At 33.1% G+C, this 14,585-nt stretch overlaps 1 protein-coding gene across 1 annotated transcript in view; it reads right to left on the bottom strand.

Annotated features, from left to right (window-relative positions):
• Window positions 1-1,033: 1,033 nt before the first annotated feature.
• Window positions 1,034-14,585, bottom strand: part of CYLC2 (cylicin 2) — a 45,278-nt gene continuing 31,726 nt past the window's right edge. The window contains exons 3-5 of the mRNA XM_065946498.1: window positions 5,145-5,185; window positions 3,718-3,839; window positions 1,034-2,089 (exon numbers count right to left, since the gene is read on the bottom strand). Coding sequence (XP_065802570.1) covers window positions 1,034-2,089; window positions 3,718-3,839; window positions 5,145-5,185 — 1,219 coding nt within the window. The remainder of the gene's footprint in view (window positions 2,090-3,717; window positions 3,840-5,144; window positions 5,186-14,585) is intronic.

The raw sequence follows: 14,585 nt of genomic DNA, 5'->3' as shown, positions 1-14,585 counted from the left end.
ATTTAAATTTACTCACATTTGTAATTTGGACAATTTTGATTTGCATCATTCCTTAAATGGAGAGAAGTTGGCCACCATTTTCTGTTAAAACAATCAAATACATAAAATTTTTAGTAAGCAATTATGTTATATATCATAAACCAGTCTCTTCTCCCTCACCTTAAATAATTCTGCTTCCCATAACCTTTCCACTGGTGCTTTAAAAACCTTCATTCATGTGGTGTTCTGACCAGATTCTTAAATATTTCTTATGAAAATATTCAAACCTGATGAAAACCTAGTAAAAATCTAATCAGATCACAGAGATTTTATAAGAATGATAAATTTCAGTTCAAACCTTTAAGCTAGTTCAGTTGATTTTTAATCTTATTTTATTTAAAAGAAAGAAAAACTAACTCACCAAGTATGTTTATCTTGTCTTGGAAGCAGAGTGTTCAATATCCATCAACTTGTTTGTGGCTGATTATTCTTCAGAGATGGTATAGGCTCACAAAAAAGCAGTATTTTTTTTCTTTTTCTTTTTTTTTTTTTTTTTGAGGAATTCTACTTTTAATTTGTATTTGTGCTTATTTGAAAGTAGATTTTATGAAATTTGTTTGACTTCCCCTCATGACTTCCATGATTCTTTTTTAAATCTGTGGGTATTAACTTCAAGTTGTTTAAATCTATGGATTCAACATTTGCATCCATGAATTTTTTGACTCCTTTGTTGATTTTGTTTCTTCTTTGTATCCATAGGTTCAAGATCATTAACTTCTACATTCTTATTTGAATATTCTTTTTGAATCTTTCTGGGGGTCTTTTGTTGAATCCTCATCTCCCCAAATTTCATGTAATTAACCTTCAAGCCCTTTTAATGTTTTGCCTTATTTTTTTTTTTAAATGAAGCTTTTCTGAGTCCATCTTTGAATTCTTCTTTCCCCCATTTACAAATTATTTCATTAATTCTTTGACTACCCCTTCCACTCATAGATGCAGTTTCAGACTACTAAAACTGTTTCCTCAAATATGCTTTTGAATTATCATCCAAGGCCTACTTTCCCTTTTTGGTATCTTTCTTGGCATCTTTCTTGGCATCCTTCTTGGCATCCTTCTTGGCATCCTTCTTGGCATCCTTCTTGGCTGCATCCTTTGGTTCACTTTCTGCCTCACCAGGCTTCTTCTCATCTTTCTTTTCTTTTTTACTATCCTTCTTCTTTGAATCTTTCTTTTCCTTTGATTCATCACCTTTCTCACCTGCTTTCTTTGCATCTTTTTTCCCTTCCTTATCCTTCTTTGAATCTTTCTTTTCACCTTCCAATTCTGTAGCAGACTCCTTGCCTTTCTTTGAACCTTTCTTATCTTTTTTGTCATCTTTCTTTGCATCTCCTTTTTCACCTTCTTCCTTTGAATCAGGCTCCTTGCCCTTCTTTGAACCTTTCTTATCTTTATCTTTTTTGGAATCTTTCTTTGCATCTCCTTTTTCACCTTCTGATTCTGTAGCAGATTCCTTGCCCTTCTTTGAACCTTTCTTATCTTTTTTGTCATCTTTCTTTGCATCTCCTTTTTCACCTTCTGATTCTAAAGGAGATTCCTTGCCCTTCTTTGACCCCTTCTTATCTTTTTTAGAATCTTTCTTTGCATCTCCTTTTTCACCTCCTGAATCTGAAGGAGACTCCTTGCCCTTCTTTGACCCCTTCTTATCTTTTTTAGAATCTTTCTCTGCACCTGCTTTTTCATCTTCAGATTCTGTCGCTGATTCCTTGCCCTTCTTTGAATATTTTCTCTCTTTTTTTAAATCTTTCTTTTCATCTGGTTTCTCTTCTTTCGCTTCTGGTTCTTTCTTTGAAAGTTTCCTGGATATTTCCTTTGAAACTGTGGGCTCTGCTTCTGAATCTGATTTGTCCTTGTCTTCTTTACTTTTCTTAAGCATCGGAGATGAAGGTTTTGCTGCCTTTTTAGAATCTTCCTTGGAGGAACGAGTTGCTTTCTGGGGAGGCTGACTCCTGGCAGCTAAATAAACAGACGGTCTCTCAGAAATTCTCATTAAAGAACGATGCATCCATAAAGGTGGTTTACGATCTCCCCTTAACTTCTCTGCATCATAGATCTGAAATATTGGTTAGAATAATGATGAACAACTTGTGTGTGAGTTATACAGCCCTTTTTACCAGATATTAAATGCATTCGACTTTGACCATGAAAACATTTTAGATTTTGATAAATAGAGGATAAGTGGTAGTTTGTATAGCTTATTGTGCTTTTTAAAAAATTTTGTTCCTTGTTGTACTAAAGGACAGCCATACCTCATTTTAGGCCTATTAATTTAGAGGACCGTCATAATTCCCTCAAGATATATGTTAAAATTCTCAGAGACCTCCACTTTGTAATGACATACCAGAAGCTTGCTTCACAGTCATGAGAAACTTTTTTTTTAAACTCTGTGTTCTTGAAGCTTGTTGGAATATCTTATCCACTTTCCATTTCTATGCTAACTCAGGAACTAATTATTCTCTAATATCTAAGAGTTTTATGTTCAAGCATATCCTGATCTCTATTGTCATGTTCAAGGTCTCTGGAATTTTGAATGCTACCTGTAGCTAAAATTAAAAGCCTGATACTCCTCTCCTTGACAAGATATGATTTGAACATCAGCTGGGAACCTGCATTAATGAAAGTAATAACCTTTGGTTGACAACTAGTTTCTACAGAATGGTGCATTCTGTTTTCAACTCCTAATCAAATATTTTTAAAAACTTAATTGCAAAAATAACAATTTTGGAAAGAATGTTCATGAATGGTAAAACAAGCAATAAAGAACAAAAAAGAACATGAAAGAACAGAAGAAACTGGGTTATATCAACAAGAGTTGAAGATAAATCATTTTGTGAAAACTTTTCTTGAAATTTTTCCTATTCCATGATGATCCCAGAAACATTGGGAAATATTAATCTTCTAATGCTCAGAATTCTGAATTATGTATTTCTGGAAATAAGAAAGCATTGAAACTTTCTCAGTGTATGATGTAACCCCATGATTCTAATGAGGGGATAACTCCAGCTGAGAAATATTTTCTAAATGTTTATACTAACTGTAACATTAGGATATCCAGATTTCTATGTTTCTTGGATACATATTTTCTGTAATGTGGTATTGCTGAACAAATATTTGATAGAAAATACAGGAATAATTTTTATACAGTGAAATGCAAATAAAATATATCTACTTTCTCCAAGTAGTAGAATTGAGTTACCTTTAACTGTACTATTCATGGACTTCCCAGGTGGCACTAGTAAATAAGCTGCCTCCTAATTTAGGAGCCATAAGAGATGGGGGTTAGATCCCTGGGTTGGGAAGATCCCCTGGAGAAGGGCATGGCAGTCCACTCCAGTATTCTTGCCTGGAGAATCTCATGGACAGAGGAGCCCAGTGGGCTACAGTCTATAAGGTTGCAAAGAGTTGGACATGACTGAAGCGACTTAACACACACGTATGGTCCAGTATGCTATTTAAAAGCCACATGTGAACTGAATCCAGTTGAATTGTAAAATCCAATTGCTCAGTTGCACTAGTCTCATTTCAAGTGTTCAGTAGCAATATTGGAATTAGAATGTAAAGATATAAAATATGTCCATCATCACAGAAATCCCATTGTCAGCACTGATCTGTAGCATATATAAAATATTCATGATTTTAAGATTATTATGAGTAAAATTATATAATCTTTTCAATACTCACAGGACCTGTATCTTCTCGTAGTTGGGAAGGTTTTGATCTCCTTCTTTTTCCTGGCCTTGGTGGTTTGGGAAATGCCAGGGCAAAGTGTTGCTGATTCCATGATTTTTTGCTTAATTCACTGACTGAAATAAAAAACCAAAAATAAGCATACATCTCAGAGTAAATAGAATTTTATCAGGTCTAAAATGGCAGTATGGTGATTATATGTAAATGAATAAATAAATGATCCAAATTATGGTTTCATGCATTTGGTAATATTTGAAATTTTGTATTATTAGTATGAGGAAATTAAATTTGATTGCTTTTAAATTTTAACCAGCTTTATGGTTAGCTATATAGTCATTGTGAAACTAATACAGTCTGTAATGTAAATAGAAAGAAGGAGTTTTGCTGTTTCCTCTTAATCCTTCTATCTCTTCCATTCTAGATTTTTTTTTTAATACTCTTTTGGTTGGAATACAATTCTACTGAGAACAGAAGATGTGGTAACTACTCCTGCAGCTTCCAAAGTTCTTAGCACATTTCTTGTTTAAAATAATCAGTAAATATATGATTGAGTCTAAGATTCTCTTAATCATTTTCTAAGCTACAAGAGTAAGTGTTATATGCCCAAGAACTGCACTATTATAAATGACATACTAATGAAGAAAATTGATAAGCAGTACCTAAAGAATTATGATTATGATGGTTGAGTTACATAGAAACTGTAATATAAACAGTTAAAAACATTGAGGCTACCAATGAGACTAGTGAAAGATATGTTCGCTCAATTTAAATATGTACAAAACATGCTATATATGAGACTTGGCCAGTGAGTTACCTAAAGACAGAATCAGGATCAATGAGAAAATATGCAAAATGAAAGATGTGTTTAAGTTCAATATACGAGTTAAAATTGATTTCTTGATATAAGAGAAGGAGAAGGAAATGGCAACCCACTCCAGTATCCTTGCCTGGAAAATCTCATGGACAGAGGAGCCCGGTGGGCTGCAGTCCATGGGGTCGCAGAGTCGGGCACGACTAAGCGACTTATACTTACTTGCTCTTCAACATCAGATTGACTGGCCTTGTCAAGTAATGAAATTTTGTCAGTTTTAAGTCTGGTACAGAGTATCAGGAATGTAGCAGGAGACATTTTTGACACAGATAACTTGTTTATCCATTTTTTACACTGCCTTTCACATATAAGATTTTCTGATTGTTTTGAGTTCTAACATGTAAATATGTCCTTCTTTATGTTGCTAAACATATTTACTTAATTTTCTTTGAATTAAAGACAAAATATCTTTAGAAGGTATTTACTGAACCCATCAGAAAAGTGCTTGAAAAATTAAAAGTTGGTTTTTAATAGTGCTCCATAACAGCTGTTGTTTTATCACTTATCCGTAAAATTACTTATACATTTTTTTAAATGAACTCTTTCTTACCTGGAACGTAATTATCATATGCTCCAAAGTTTATTTTTTGGCTATTAAAATAAGAGGGAAAAGTTTTAATTAATTTATATAAAATCACTCTATTTAATGGTCATTATTACACATAAACACTTGCCACTACAAGCTAGATAAATATTTTGCATTCTTAGATCTGTTTATTATGTAAGATTACATCAACACAGAAAAATGGAGAGCAGTAAATATGTGTTTTTAGCACAAACTTCAACATAACTAAAATAAGGTGGGTAAAGATTTTTTGAAACAAAACTCATCAATTGACATATCTTAAATATTGACATTTATGGTTTATTTTTAATGTGAAACCATGAATGAAATCTTCCCCACTTTGTGTTCCAAAGACTTAAAATTGAACTGTAAGACATTGTAAGAATTAGAAGACATAGTCTTTTTAAGACTATGCCTAGGTAAAACCAGATCCTCAAAATAAACTGAGAATTAAACCAAATCCAAATTAATAAATGGCAAACATGTTTTTCCATGAGATGCGTGTGTGTGTATGTGTGTGTTGGTCAGTGGGTACCACAATTATTGATATGGATTTTGATGTTTTCAAGATAAATAAATCTGGTGTTGTAAAGTAGTTTGTATTTGTCTTAATACTGTAAGCACATGTTTATACTCACAAGCAAACATTTTACATCTAATTCTTATTTTAACTAAGGCACATAATAAGATCTGTTAAAGAAATATATTTATACATTCTCCCATTATATTACAAAAATAAAGTCACTGATCATCATGCGTTTCAGTTTTACACACACACAAACACACACATGCATACACCTAAAAACACACATGCCCACAAAGCATTTTACTTTTTTGACATTACATAAATAATACTAATAAAATATAGTAAGAAAAAAAAGTATATTGGTAGCTTCATTACAATTTTAGTTCCCAGCACAAAACCTGGCACACATTTGCCACTCTACAAAAATTTGAATGAATTAATTGAATAAAATTTAAGATGTATTGACTATTAAGTTATCTGACCTAGAATTTCTTGACTGGGGACGTGTATTAAAATTACTTGTCCTTCTATATCTAAATCTCTAGGCTTAGATCTAGCCAATGTACATTTATATACTGCTGAAAAATTTTTTTATTTCCAACCGTGGTTATAAACTTTTTTTTTTTTTTTCCCAAATTGCTCTGGAACAGGAAACACATTATTATATATGAGATTTTAAAGTGGTATATAAGCATGGTCCATGAAATTGAATGTAGTATCTGAGGAGTATTCATTGATCAAAAATCAGCTGAATTAAAAATCAATAACAAATTATAGTTGATCCTTGAACAACAAGGACTTGAACTCATCAGTTCAGTTGCTCATTGTGTCCAACTCTTTGTGACCCCATTGACTCCAACATGCCAGGCTTCTCTGTCCATCACCAACTCCCAGCTTGCTCAAACTCATGTCCATTGAGTTGGTGATGCCATCCAACCATCTCATCCTCTGTCATCAGCTTATCCTCCTGCCTTCGATCTTTCCCAGCATCAAGGTCTTTCCCAATGAGTCACCTCTTCTTTCAGGTGGCCAAAGTATTGGAACTTCAGTTTCAGCATCAGTCCTTTCAATGAATATTCAGGACTGATTTCCTTTAGGATGGATTGGATTGATCTCCTAGCAGTCCAAGGGACTCTGAAGTCTTTTCCAACAACACAATTCAAAAGCATCAATTCTTCAGCTCTCAGCCTTCTTTATGGTCGAACTCTCACATCCATACATGACTACTGGCTAGACGGACCTTTGCTGGCAAAGTTGTGTCTCTGCTTGTTACTGTGCTGTCTAGGTTGGAAATAGCTTTTCTTTCAAGGAGCAAGTGTCTTTTAATTTCATGGCTGCAGTAACCATCTGCAGAGTTTTGGAGCCCAAGAAAAAATGTCTGTCACTGTTTCTGTTGTTTCCCCATCTATTTGCCATGAAGTAACAGGACTGGATGCCATGATCTTCATTTTTTGAATGTTGAATTTTAAGCCAGCTTTTTCACTCTCCTCTTTCACTTTCATCACGAGGCTATTTATTTCCTCTTTGCTTTCTGCCATAAGGGGGATGTCAACTGTGTATTTGAGGTCACTGATATTTCCCAGCAATCTTGTTTCCAGCTTGGGCTTCCTCCAGCCTGGAATTTCACATGATGTACACTGCATATAAGTTAAATAAGCAGGGTGACAATATACAGCCTTGACGTACTCCTTTTCCAATATGGAACCAGTCCTGTTGTTCAGTGTCCAGTTCTAACTGTTGCATCTTGACCGGCATACAGCTTTCACATGAGGCAGGTAAGGTGGTCTGGTATTCCCACCTCTTGAAGAATTTCCCACAGTTTGCTGGGATCCACACAGTTAAAAATTTTAATGTAGTCAATGAAGCAGAAATAGATGTTTTTCTGCAATTCTCTTGCTTTTTCTATAATCCAACATATGTTGGCAATTTGATACATGATTCCCCTGTCTTTTCTAATCCAGCTTGAACATTTGGAAGTTCTCAGTCCATGTCCTGTTGAAGCCTAGCTTGGAGAATTTTGAGCATTTCTTTGTTAGTATTTGAGATGAGTGCAACTGTGCAGTAGTTCAAACATTCTTTGGCATTGCCTTTATTTGGGATTGGAATGAAAACTAACATTTTCCCGTCCTGTGGCCACTGCTGAGTTTTCCAAATTTGCTGGCATATTGAGTGCAGCACTTTCACCACTTTATCTTTTAGGATTTGAAATAACTCAGCTGGAATTACATCACTTCCACTAACTCTGTTCATAGGAATGCCTCCTAAAGCCCACTTGACTTTGCATTCCAGGATATCTGGCTCTAGGTGAGTGATCACACCATCATTGTTATCTGGGTCATTAAGATCTTTTTTGTATAGTTCTTCTTTGTATTCTTGCCACCTCTTAATTCTTCTGCTTCTGCTAGGTCCATACTGTTTCTGTCTTTTATTATGCCCATCTTTGCATGAAATGTTCCCTTGGTGTCTCTAATTTTTTGAAGGGATCTCTAGTCTTCCTCATTCTATTGTTTTCCTCTATTTCTTTGTACTGATCACTGAGGAAGGCTTTCTTATTTCTCCTTGCTATTCTTTGGAACTCTGCATTCAGATGGTATATTTTTGCTTTTCTCCTTTGCCTTTCACTTCTCTTCTTTTCTTAGCTATTTGTAAGGTCCCCTTAGACATCCCATTTTGAATTTTTGCATTTCTTTTTCTTGGGTATGGACATGATCACTGCCTCCTGTACTTTTAGAATTTACTTTTAGGTTTTGAAAAAAAGTGTTCACATAATTACTTGATAGTTACAGGGGAGCTTAATTGATATTTGTAGAATATTACATCATAAGGAGAAAAATGCATTTTTTTTTTCAAATGTACATGGAACATTCCTCAGGATTGATTACATTCTGGGCATCAAAATGAGCCTTGGTTAATTTTAGAAAATTGAAATCATATCAACCATATTTTCTGAACCACAAGACTATGACATTAGTCATCAATTTTAAAAAAAGGCTAAAAAACATAAACATGTAGAGACTAAAAAAACTGCTCCTAAACAATCAATGGATCATTGAAGAAATCAAAGAGGAAATTAAAAAATACCTAGAGACAAATGACAATGAGAGCATTACAATTCAAAACCTATGAGACAGAGCAAAAGCAGTTTTCAACGGAAAGTTTATAGCAATACAATCTTACATGAGGCAACAAGAAAAATCTCTAATAAACAATCTAACCTTACCCTAAAGTAACTAAAGAAGTAACTAAACCCAAAATTAGTAGGACAAAAATCATAAAGATAACAGCATAAATAAATGAAATAGAGAAGAAAATACAATAGAAAAGATTAATGAAGCTAAAAGCTGGTTCTTTGAAAAGATAAACAAAATTGATAAACTGTTAGTGAAACTCATCAAGAAAAAAAGAGGGCCCAAATCAATAAAATAGCAAATGAAAAAGAAATTAGAGCTGACATCAAAGAAATACAAAATATCATAATAGATTACTCACAGCATTATATACCAATAAAATGGACAGTCTAGAAGAAATGGACAAATTCTTAGAAAATTACAATCTCCCAAGACTGAGCTAAGAAGAAATAGAAAATATGAACAGACCAATCACAAGTACTGAATATGAAACTGTGATTTATAAATTCCCAACGAACCAATGTCTAGGACCAGATGGTTTCACAGGCAAAGTCTCTCAAATATTTAGAGAAGAGTTGGTGGGTTGTCATTTCCTTCTTCAGGGGATCTTTTTGACCCTGGGATTGAACCCATATCACCTGCATTGGCAGGTGGATTCTTTGCCACTGAGTCATCAGGGAAGCCATCCTTCTGAAACTATTTAAAAAAAAAAGTACAGAGGAAGGAACATTCCAAAATTCATTCTATGAGGCCATCATCACCATGATGCCAAAACCGAATACACCACAAAAAATAGAAAATTACAGGCCAATAAACTGATGAATATAGATGCAAAATTTCTCAACAAAATACTAGAAAATGAAATGCCTTACGTACATTAAAGGATCATACACCACTATTAAGTGGAATTTATCCCAAAAATGCAAGCAGTTTTCTATATCCACAAATCAGTTAGTGTGCTACACCACATTAACACATTGAAGACTAGAAACCATATGATCATCTCAATAGATAATGAAAAGCTTTTGACCAAATTTAACAAGCATTTATGATAAAACTCTTCAGAAAGTGGGCAATGAAGGCACATGCCTCAACATAATAAAGGCTACATATTTCAAAACTACAACTAACATCGTACTCAATGTTGAAAAGCTTGAAAGCATTTCCTCTAATCTGTGATGAAGAATCAAGAATATACAATGAGGAAGACACAGTCTTTTCAAGAAATGATTCTGGGAGAACTGGACTGCTACATGTAAAAGAATGAAATTAAAACATCTGATCACAACATACACAAGAACAAACTCAGAGTGGATTAAAGACCTAAATCTGAGACCGGATACTATAAAACTCTTAGAAGGAAACATAAGTATGCAATATATTACAATGCTTTTTGACATAAATTGCAGCACTGTATTTTTGGTCCATCTCCTAGAATAATGGAAATAAAAATAAACAAATGTCACCTAATTACACTCAAAAGATTTTTCACAGCAAAAGAAACCATAAACAAAAAGAAAAGAAAATCCACAGAATGGGAGAAAATATTTGCAAACAATGCATTCAAGAAGGGATTAATCTCCAAAATTTACAAACAGCACACTCAGCTCAATGCCGAAAGAATAAACAACCCAATAAAAAAGTGAGCAGAAGACCTAAATAAACATTTCTCTAAAAAAGACATAGAGATGTCCAAAAGACACATGAAAAGATGTTCACCTTCACTAATTATTAGAGAAATGCAAGTCATAACTACAATGAGATCACCTCATAGCAGTTAGAATGGCCATCATCAAAAAGTCTACAAACAATAAATGCTGGAGAGAATGTGGCAAAAAGGGAACCCACCTACACTGTTGGTGGGAATGTAAATTGGTATAGCCAGTGTGGAGAACAGTATGAAGGTTCCTGAAAAATAACTTAAAAAAAAAACCTATCATATGATTCAACAATCCCACTCCTGGGCGTGTATCTGAAGGAAAACATGGTTTGGAAGTGTACATACACCCCATTGCTTATTGCAGCATTGTTTACAATAAGCAAGACACAGAAGCAGCCTAAATGTCAAATGATAAAGGAATGGATAAAAAAGATATGGTACACATATACAATGTTAGTCATTAAAAAGAATGAAATAATGCCATTTGTTAACAACATGGATGGACCTTGTGATTATCATATTAAGTATGTTAGATAATGATAAACATCATAATCACTTATATGTGAAATCTCAATAAAAAGATACAAATGAAGTTATTTACAAAGCAGAAAGGAACTCACAGACTTTAAAACAAACTTTATGGTTACCAAAGTGGTAAAGTAGGGAAATTAATAAATTGGGTGCCTGGGTTGCCATATACATACTACTGTATTTAAAAGTAGATAACCAACAGGGACCTACTGTATAGCACAAGAAACCTTGATCAATATTCTGAAATAACCTCAATGGGAAAAGTATTTGAAAAAGAGTTGGTCCATGTATATGTATAACTGAGTTTGTTGTACACTTGAAACCTGCAAATCAACTATATTCCAATATAAAATGATAATTAAAAAAATTAGAGCAAATATAAAAATCCAATGTATGCTTTTTGAAAAGATTATTAAAATGTATTGCCTTTTAAAAAGACTGATTAGAAAAAGAGAGAGAATACACAGATTACCAGTATCAGGACAGATGAAGGTTTATAATTATATATATTTTAAAGGATAATGAGCTATATCAGTAATAATTTTACTATAGTAAACTGAAGAGCTTAAGTGAACTAGATGAGCTCCTTTTAAAATGTGTTTATTTACCAATAAGTGTGTTAGTCTTTCAGCCGTGTCCAACACTTTCCGGCCCCATGGACTGTAGCCCTTCAGGCTCCTCTATCCATAAAATTTTCCATGCAAGGATACTGGAGTGGGTAGCCATTCCCTTCTCTAGGATTGTTTAACAGTACTGACACTCAATGAAACAATAGAACGGTGAATAGTCTGATAATTATTAAATAAACTTCATTTCTTATCTCAAAGTTTCCCAGAAAGCAAAGCACAGGCTTATAGCGTTGTATTGATAAATCAAATTGAAAACTTAAGGAAAAAATATTAACTCTACACAATTTTTTCAGAAACAAGAGGGAGCAGAGGTTTAAACCCATCCTTGAGACTAATATAAAGAACACTGTCATCAAAATGTCTCAAGAACATTACTAGAAATGTGCATTATAGACTAACACTATGCATTATTACAGACACAAAATTCCTTAATGATTTCTTAATTATTCTTACTGAACAATATGTAACACATGTAAAGTCTAACATATCGTGATTGTTGAGGTTTACTCTCTGGAATGTAAACATATTAGTTTAAAGTATATTAATTAATCAGTGTAATTACTTCAAAAAATATAAGAAAATCTTGATCGTCTCAAAATATTTACAAGTTTTGGAAAAAAAGTAACATTCATTCATAATTAAAGAGTCTGAGAAAACGAAAAATAGAACACATCTTCCTCAAATAGATAAAATGAGTCTAGACAATACTTACTATCAAAATTAAATTGATGGTGGAATATTGACTGTCTTTCCTCTAAAATCTGTAAACAAGTTATGGATATTCACTTCATTCCTGCATTGTAACCTAGACCCTGTTTTGTTCTATAAGGCAATAAAAGCTTTAAGACTACACAGGAAACAAAATGGTCTTTATTCACAGAGTGCATGATTGAGTAAATACTATATTGAACAACAGCTAAAAAATAATTACTTAGAGATATTAGTGAATGTAATAAGATCATATGATATAACTCTAATTATATTTTTATAATTATAAAAATATACATTTAAGGAAACAATAGAATATAACTTGTAATAATAGAAATTATTTTAAAACAATTTTATTGAAATATATGAGACCTATGTGAGAAACTAAAAGTAAAAAAAAAAAAACCTCTGGGAAATGAAAGATGAAAAGGAAAAAATATATATACATGTAAAAATATATATTTCTCTGATTAGAAATAAAAGAACCCTTTAAACCCACTAGAATACCTAAAGTTTTAAGGATTAATGACACCAGTCATCAGCTACAATATAGAGCATCTGACATGTTCATCATCAATGATGGTTGTACAAATAGTACTATCAATTTTGATTGTAATTTGATATTTTTAAAGTTAAGCATACACATATTTTATGGTTTAGCATTTTCACTAGTAGCTTACCCAAGAGAGCTTTACCAAAAACTTGGGGAAAATATTTATAGCAGCTTTATTCTTAAGAACCCTAAACTGAAGTACCCCATAGTAACCAAAAACTAAATCAATTGGGGAATGGGTAAACTAAATACAGTATAGCCATGTAATGGAATACTACTCAGCAATGTAGAGGAATGAATTACTAGTGTATGCAACATGGCAACACAGATGATTCAAAAAAATGCTGTACTGAAAGAAAAAAAAAAATTTCCAGAAACCAAAAATTAAAGCATATGTATGTTATGACTTAATTTGTATGATTTTCAGAAATAGGAAAGATTTTGAATGGTAACTTAACAGCCATTTATGAAGAGGGAGGAATGGACTAAGTATAAACTGCAAAATGTAACTTAATGAAATGGTTGAAATTCCTGTTTCTTAAGGTTGGCTAGGCTAAAGTTAACGACAATTCAATGCACTTAATTTTATTTTTACTGAAGAAAATTTATAGGACCCCAAAATAGCAATGATCCGAATATCAGAGTTCTCATTCACTATGTAAATTTACACACATCATAAGCAGTTAAATCCATTTACTATTTTAGGACTCTATAATTCCCCCAAGTCTGGCTCTGCTAGTAATCGAATCTCTCTCCTTGCCTCTCTGTAACAGACAAGAAATTTATTTTACACAAGGATGTATTCAGATTTAAGTTTTGAAGTTTCTTATAAAAAAAAAACACACATATAAACTGCCAGTATATGTTTTAATAGGTTTTATTTAAAAACTACTTTTATGTGAATATAAATTATTTCTATCCTTCATTAAAGAAGTCTCTCAAAAGTTTGGAAATGGTCTAATTTAATTACTTTAAAAAGAAGAAACACATTTAAGTCGAAAGGCTGTTATTTTGTGATACGATTAGTGTTTGAATTAAGGTCTTTAAATACATATATTAAGGTCTTTGGGCTTCCTGGTGGCTCGGACGGTAAACATTCCGCCTACAAAGCGGGAGATGTGAGTTCGATCTCAGAGTAGGGAAGATCCCCTGGAGGAGAGTATGGCCACCCACTCCAGTATTCTTGCCAGGAGAATCCCCATGGACAGAGGAGCCTGGAAGAGTCCTCCATAGGGTCACAAAGATTGTTGGATACAACTGAAGCACACGCGCACGCACGCGCATACACACATACCTTGTATTATACATACATACAGAATAACTAATACTTCATCTTAACTAAGATTAAATGGAATACAGAAGCCACAAATCTATCTTTACTTCAGATCCACACATCTAATTGTTAGAAAAAAGTTTCAATATCTGTGAGCTTTTTATGTAAAGAAGATACACATTGTCAGCTTTATGGAATATAATATGGTCATGACTTAACAAAGGGAAGGTAGTTTTAGATTTTCCTGAATAAAAGGTTGAGATCCCAAACTAAGAGACATGAGGAGATCATATTTTAAGAGAAAAATCTGTTTCTATATTACCACTGGAAATTGTACTTTATTAAAGGGTTACACATTTAAACAAATTTGTAGGATTTAGTTTTGGTCTGGAAACTTAATATAAGAACAAAATACTTC

Source organism: Muntiacus reevesi, chromosome 10 (genome assembly GCF_963930625.1).
Source record: "Muntiacus reevesi chromosome 10, mMunRee1.1, whole genome shotgun sequence".
NCBI classification, from domain to species: Eukaryota; Metazoa; Chordata; class Mammalia; order Artiodactyla; family Cervidae; genus Muntiacus; species Muntiacus reevesi.
This window is presented reverse-complemented; position numbering and strand designations above follow the sequence as displayed.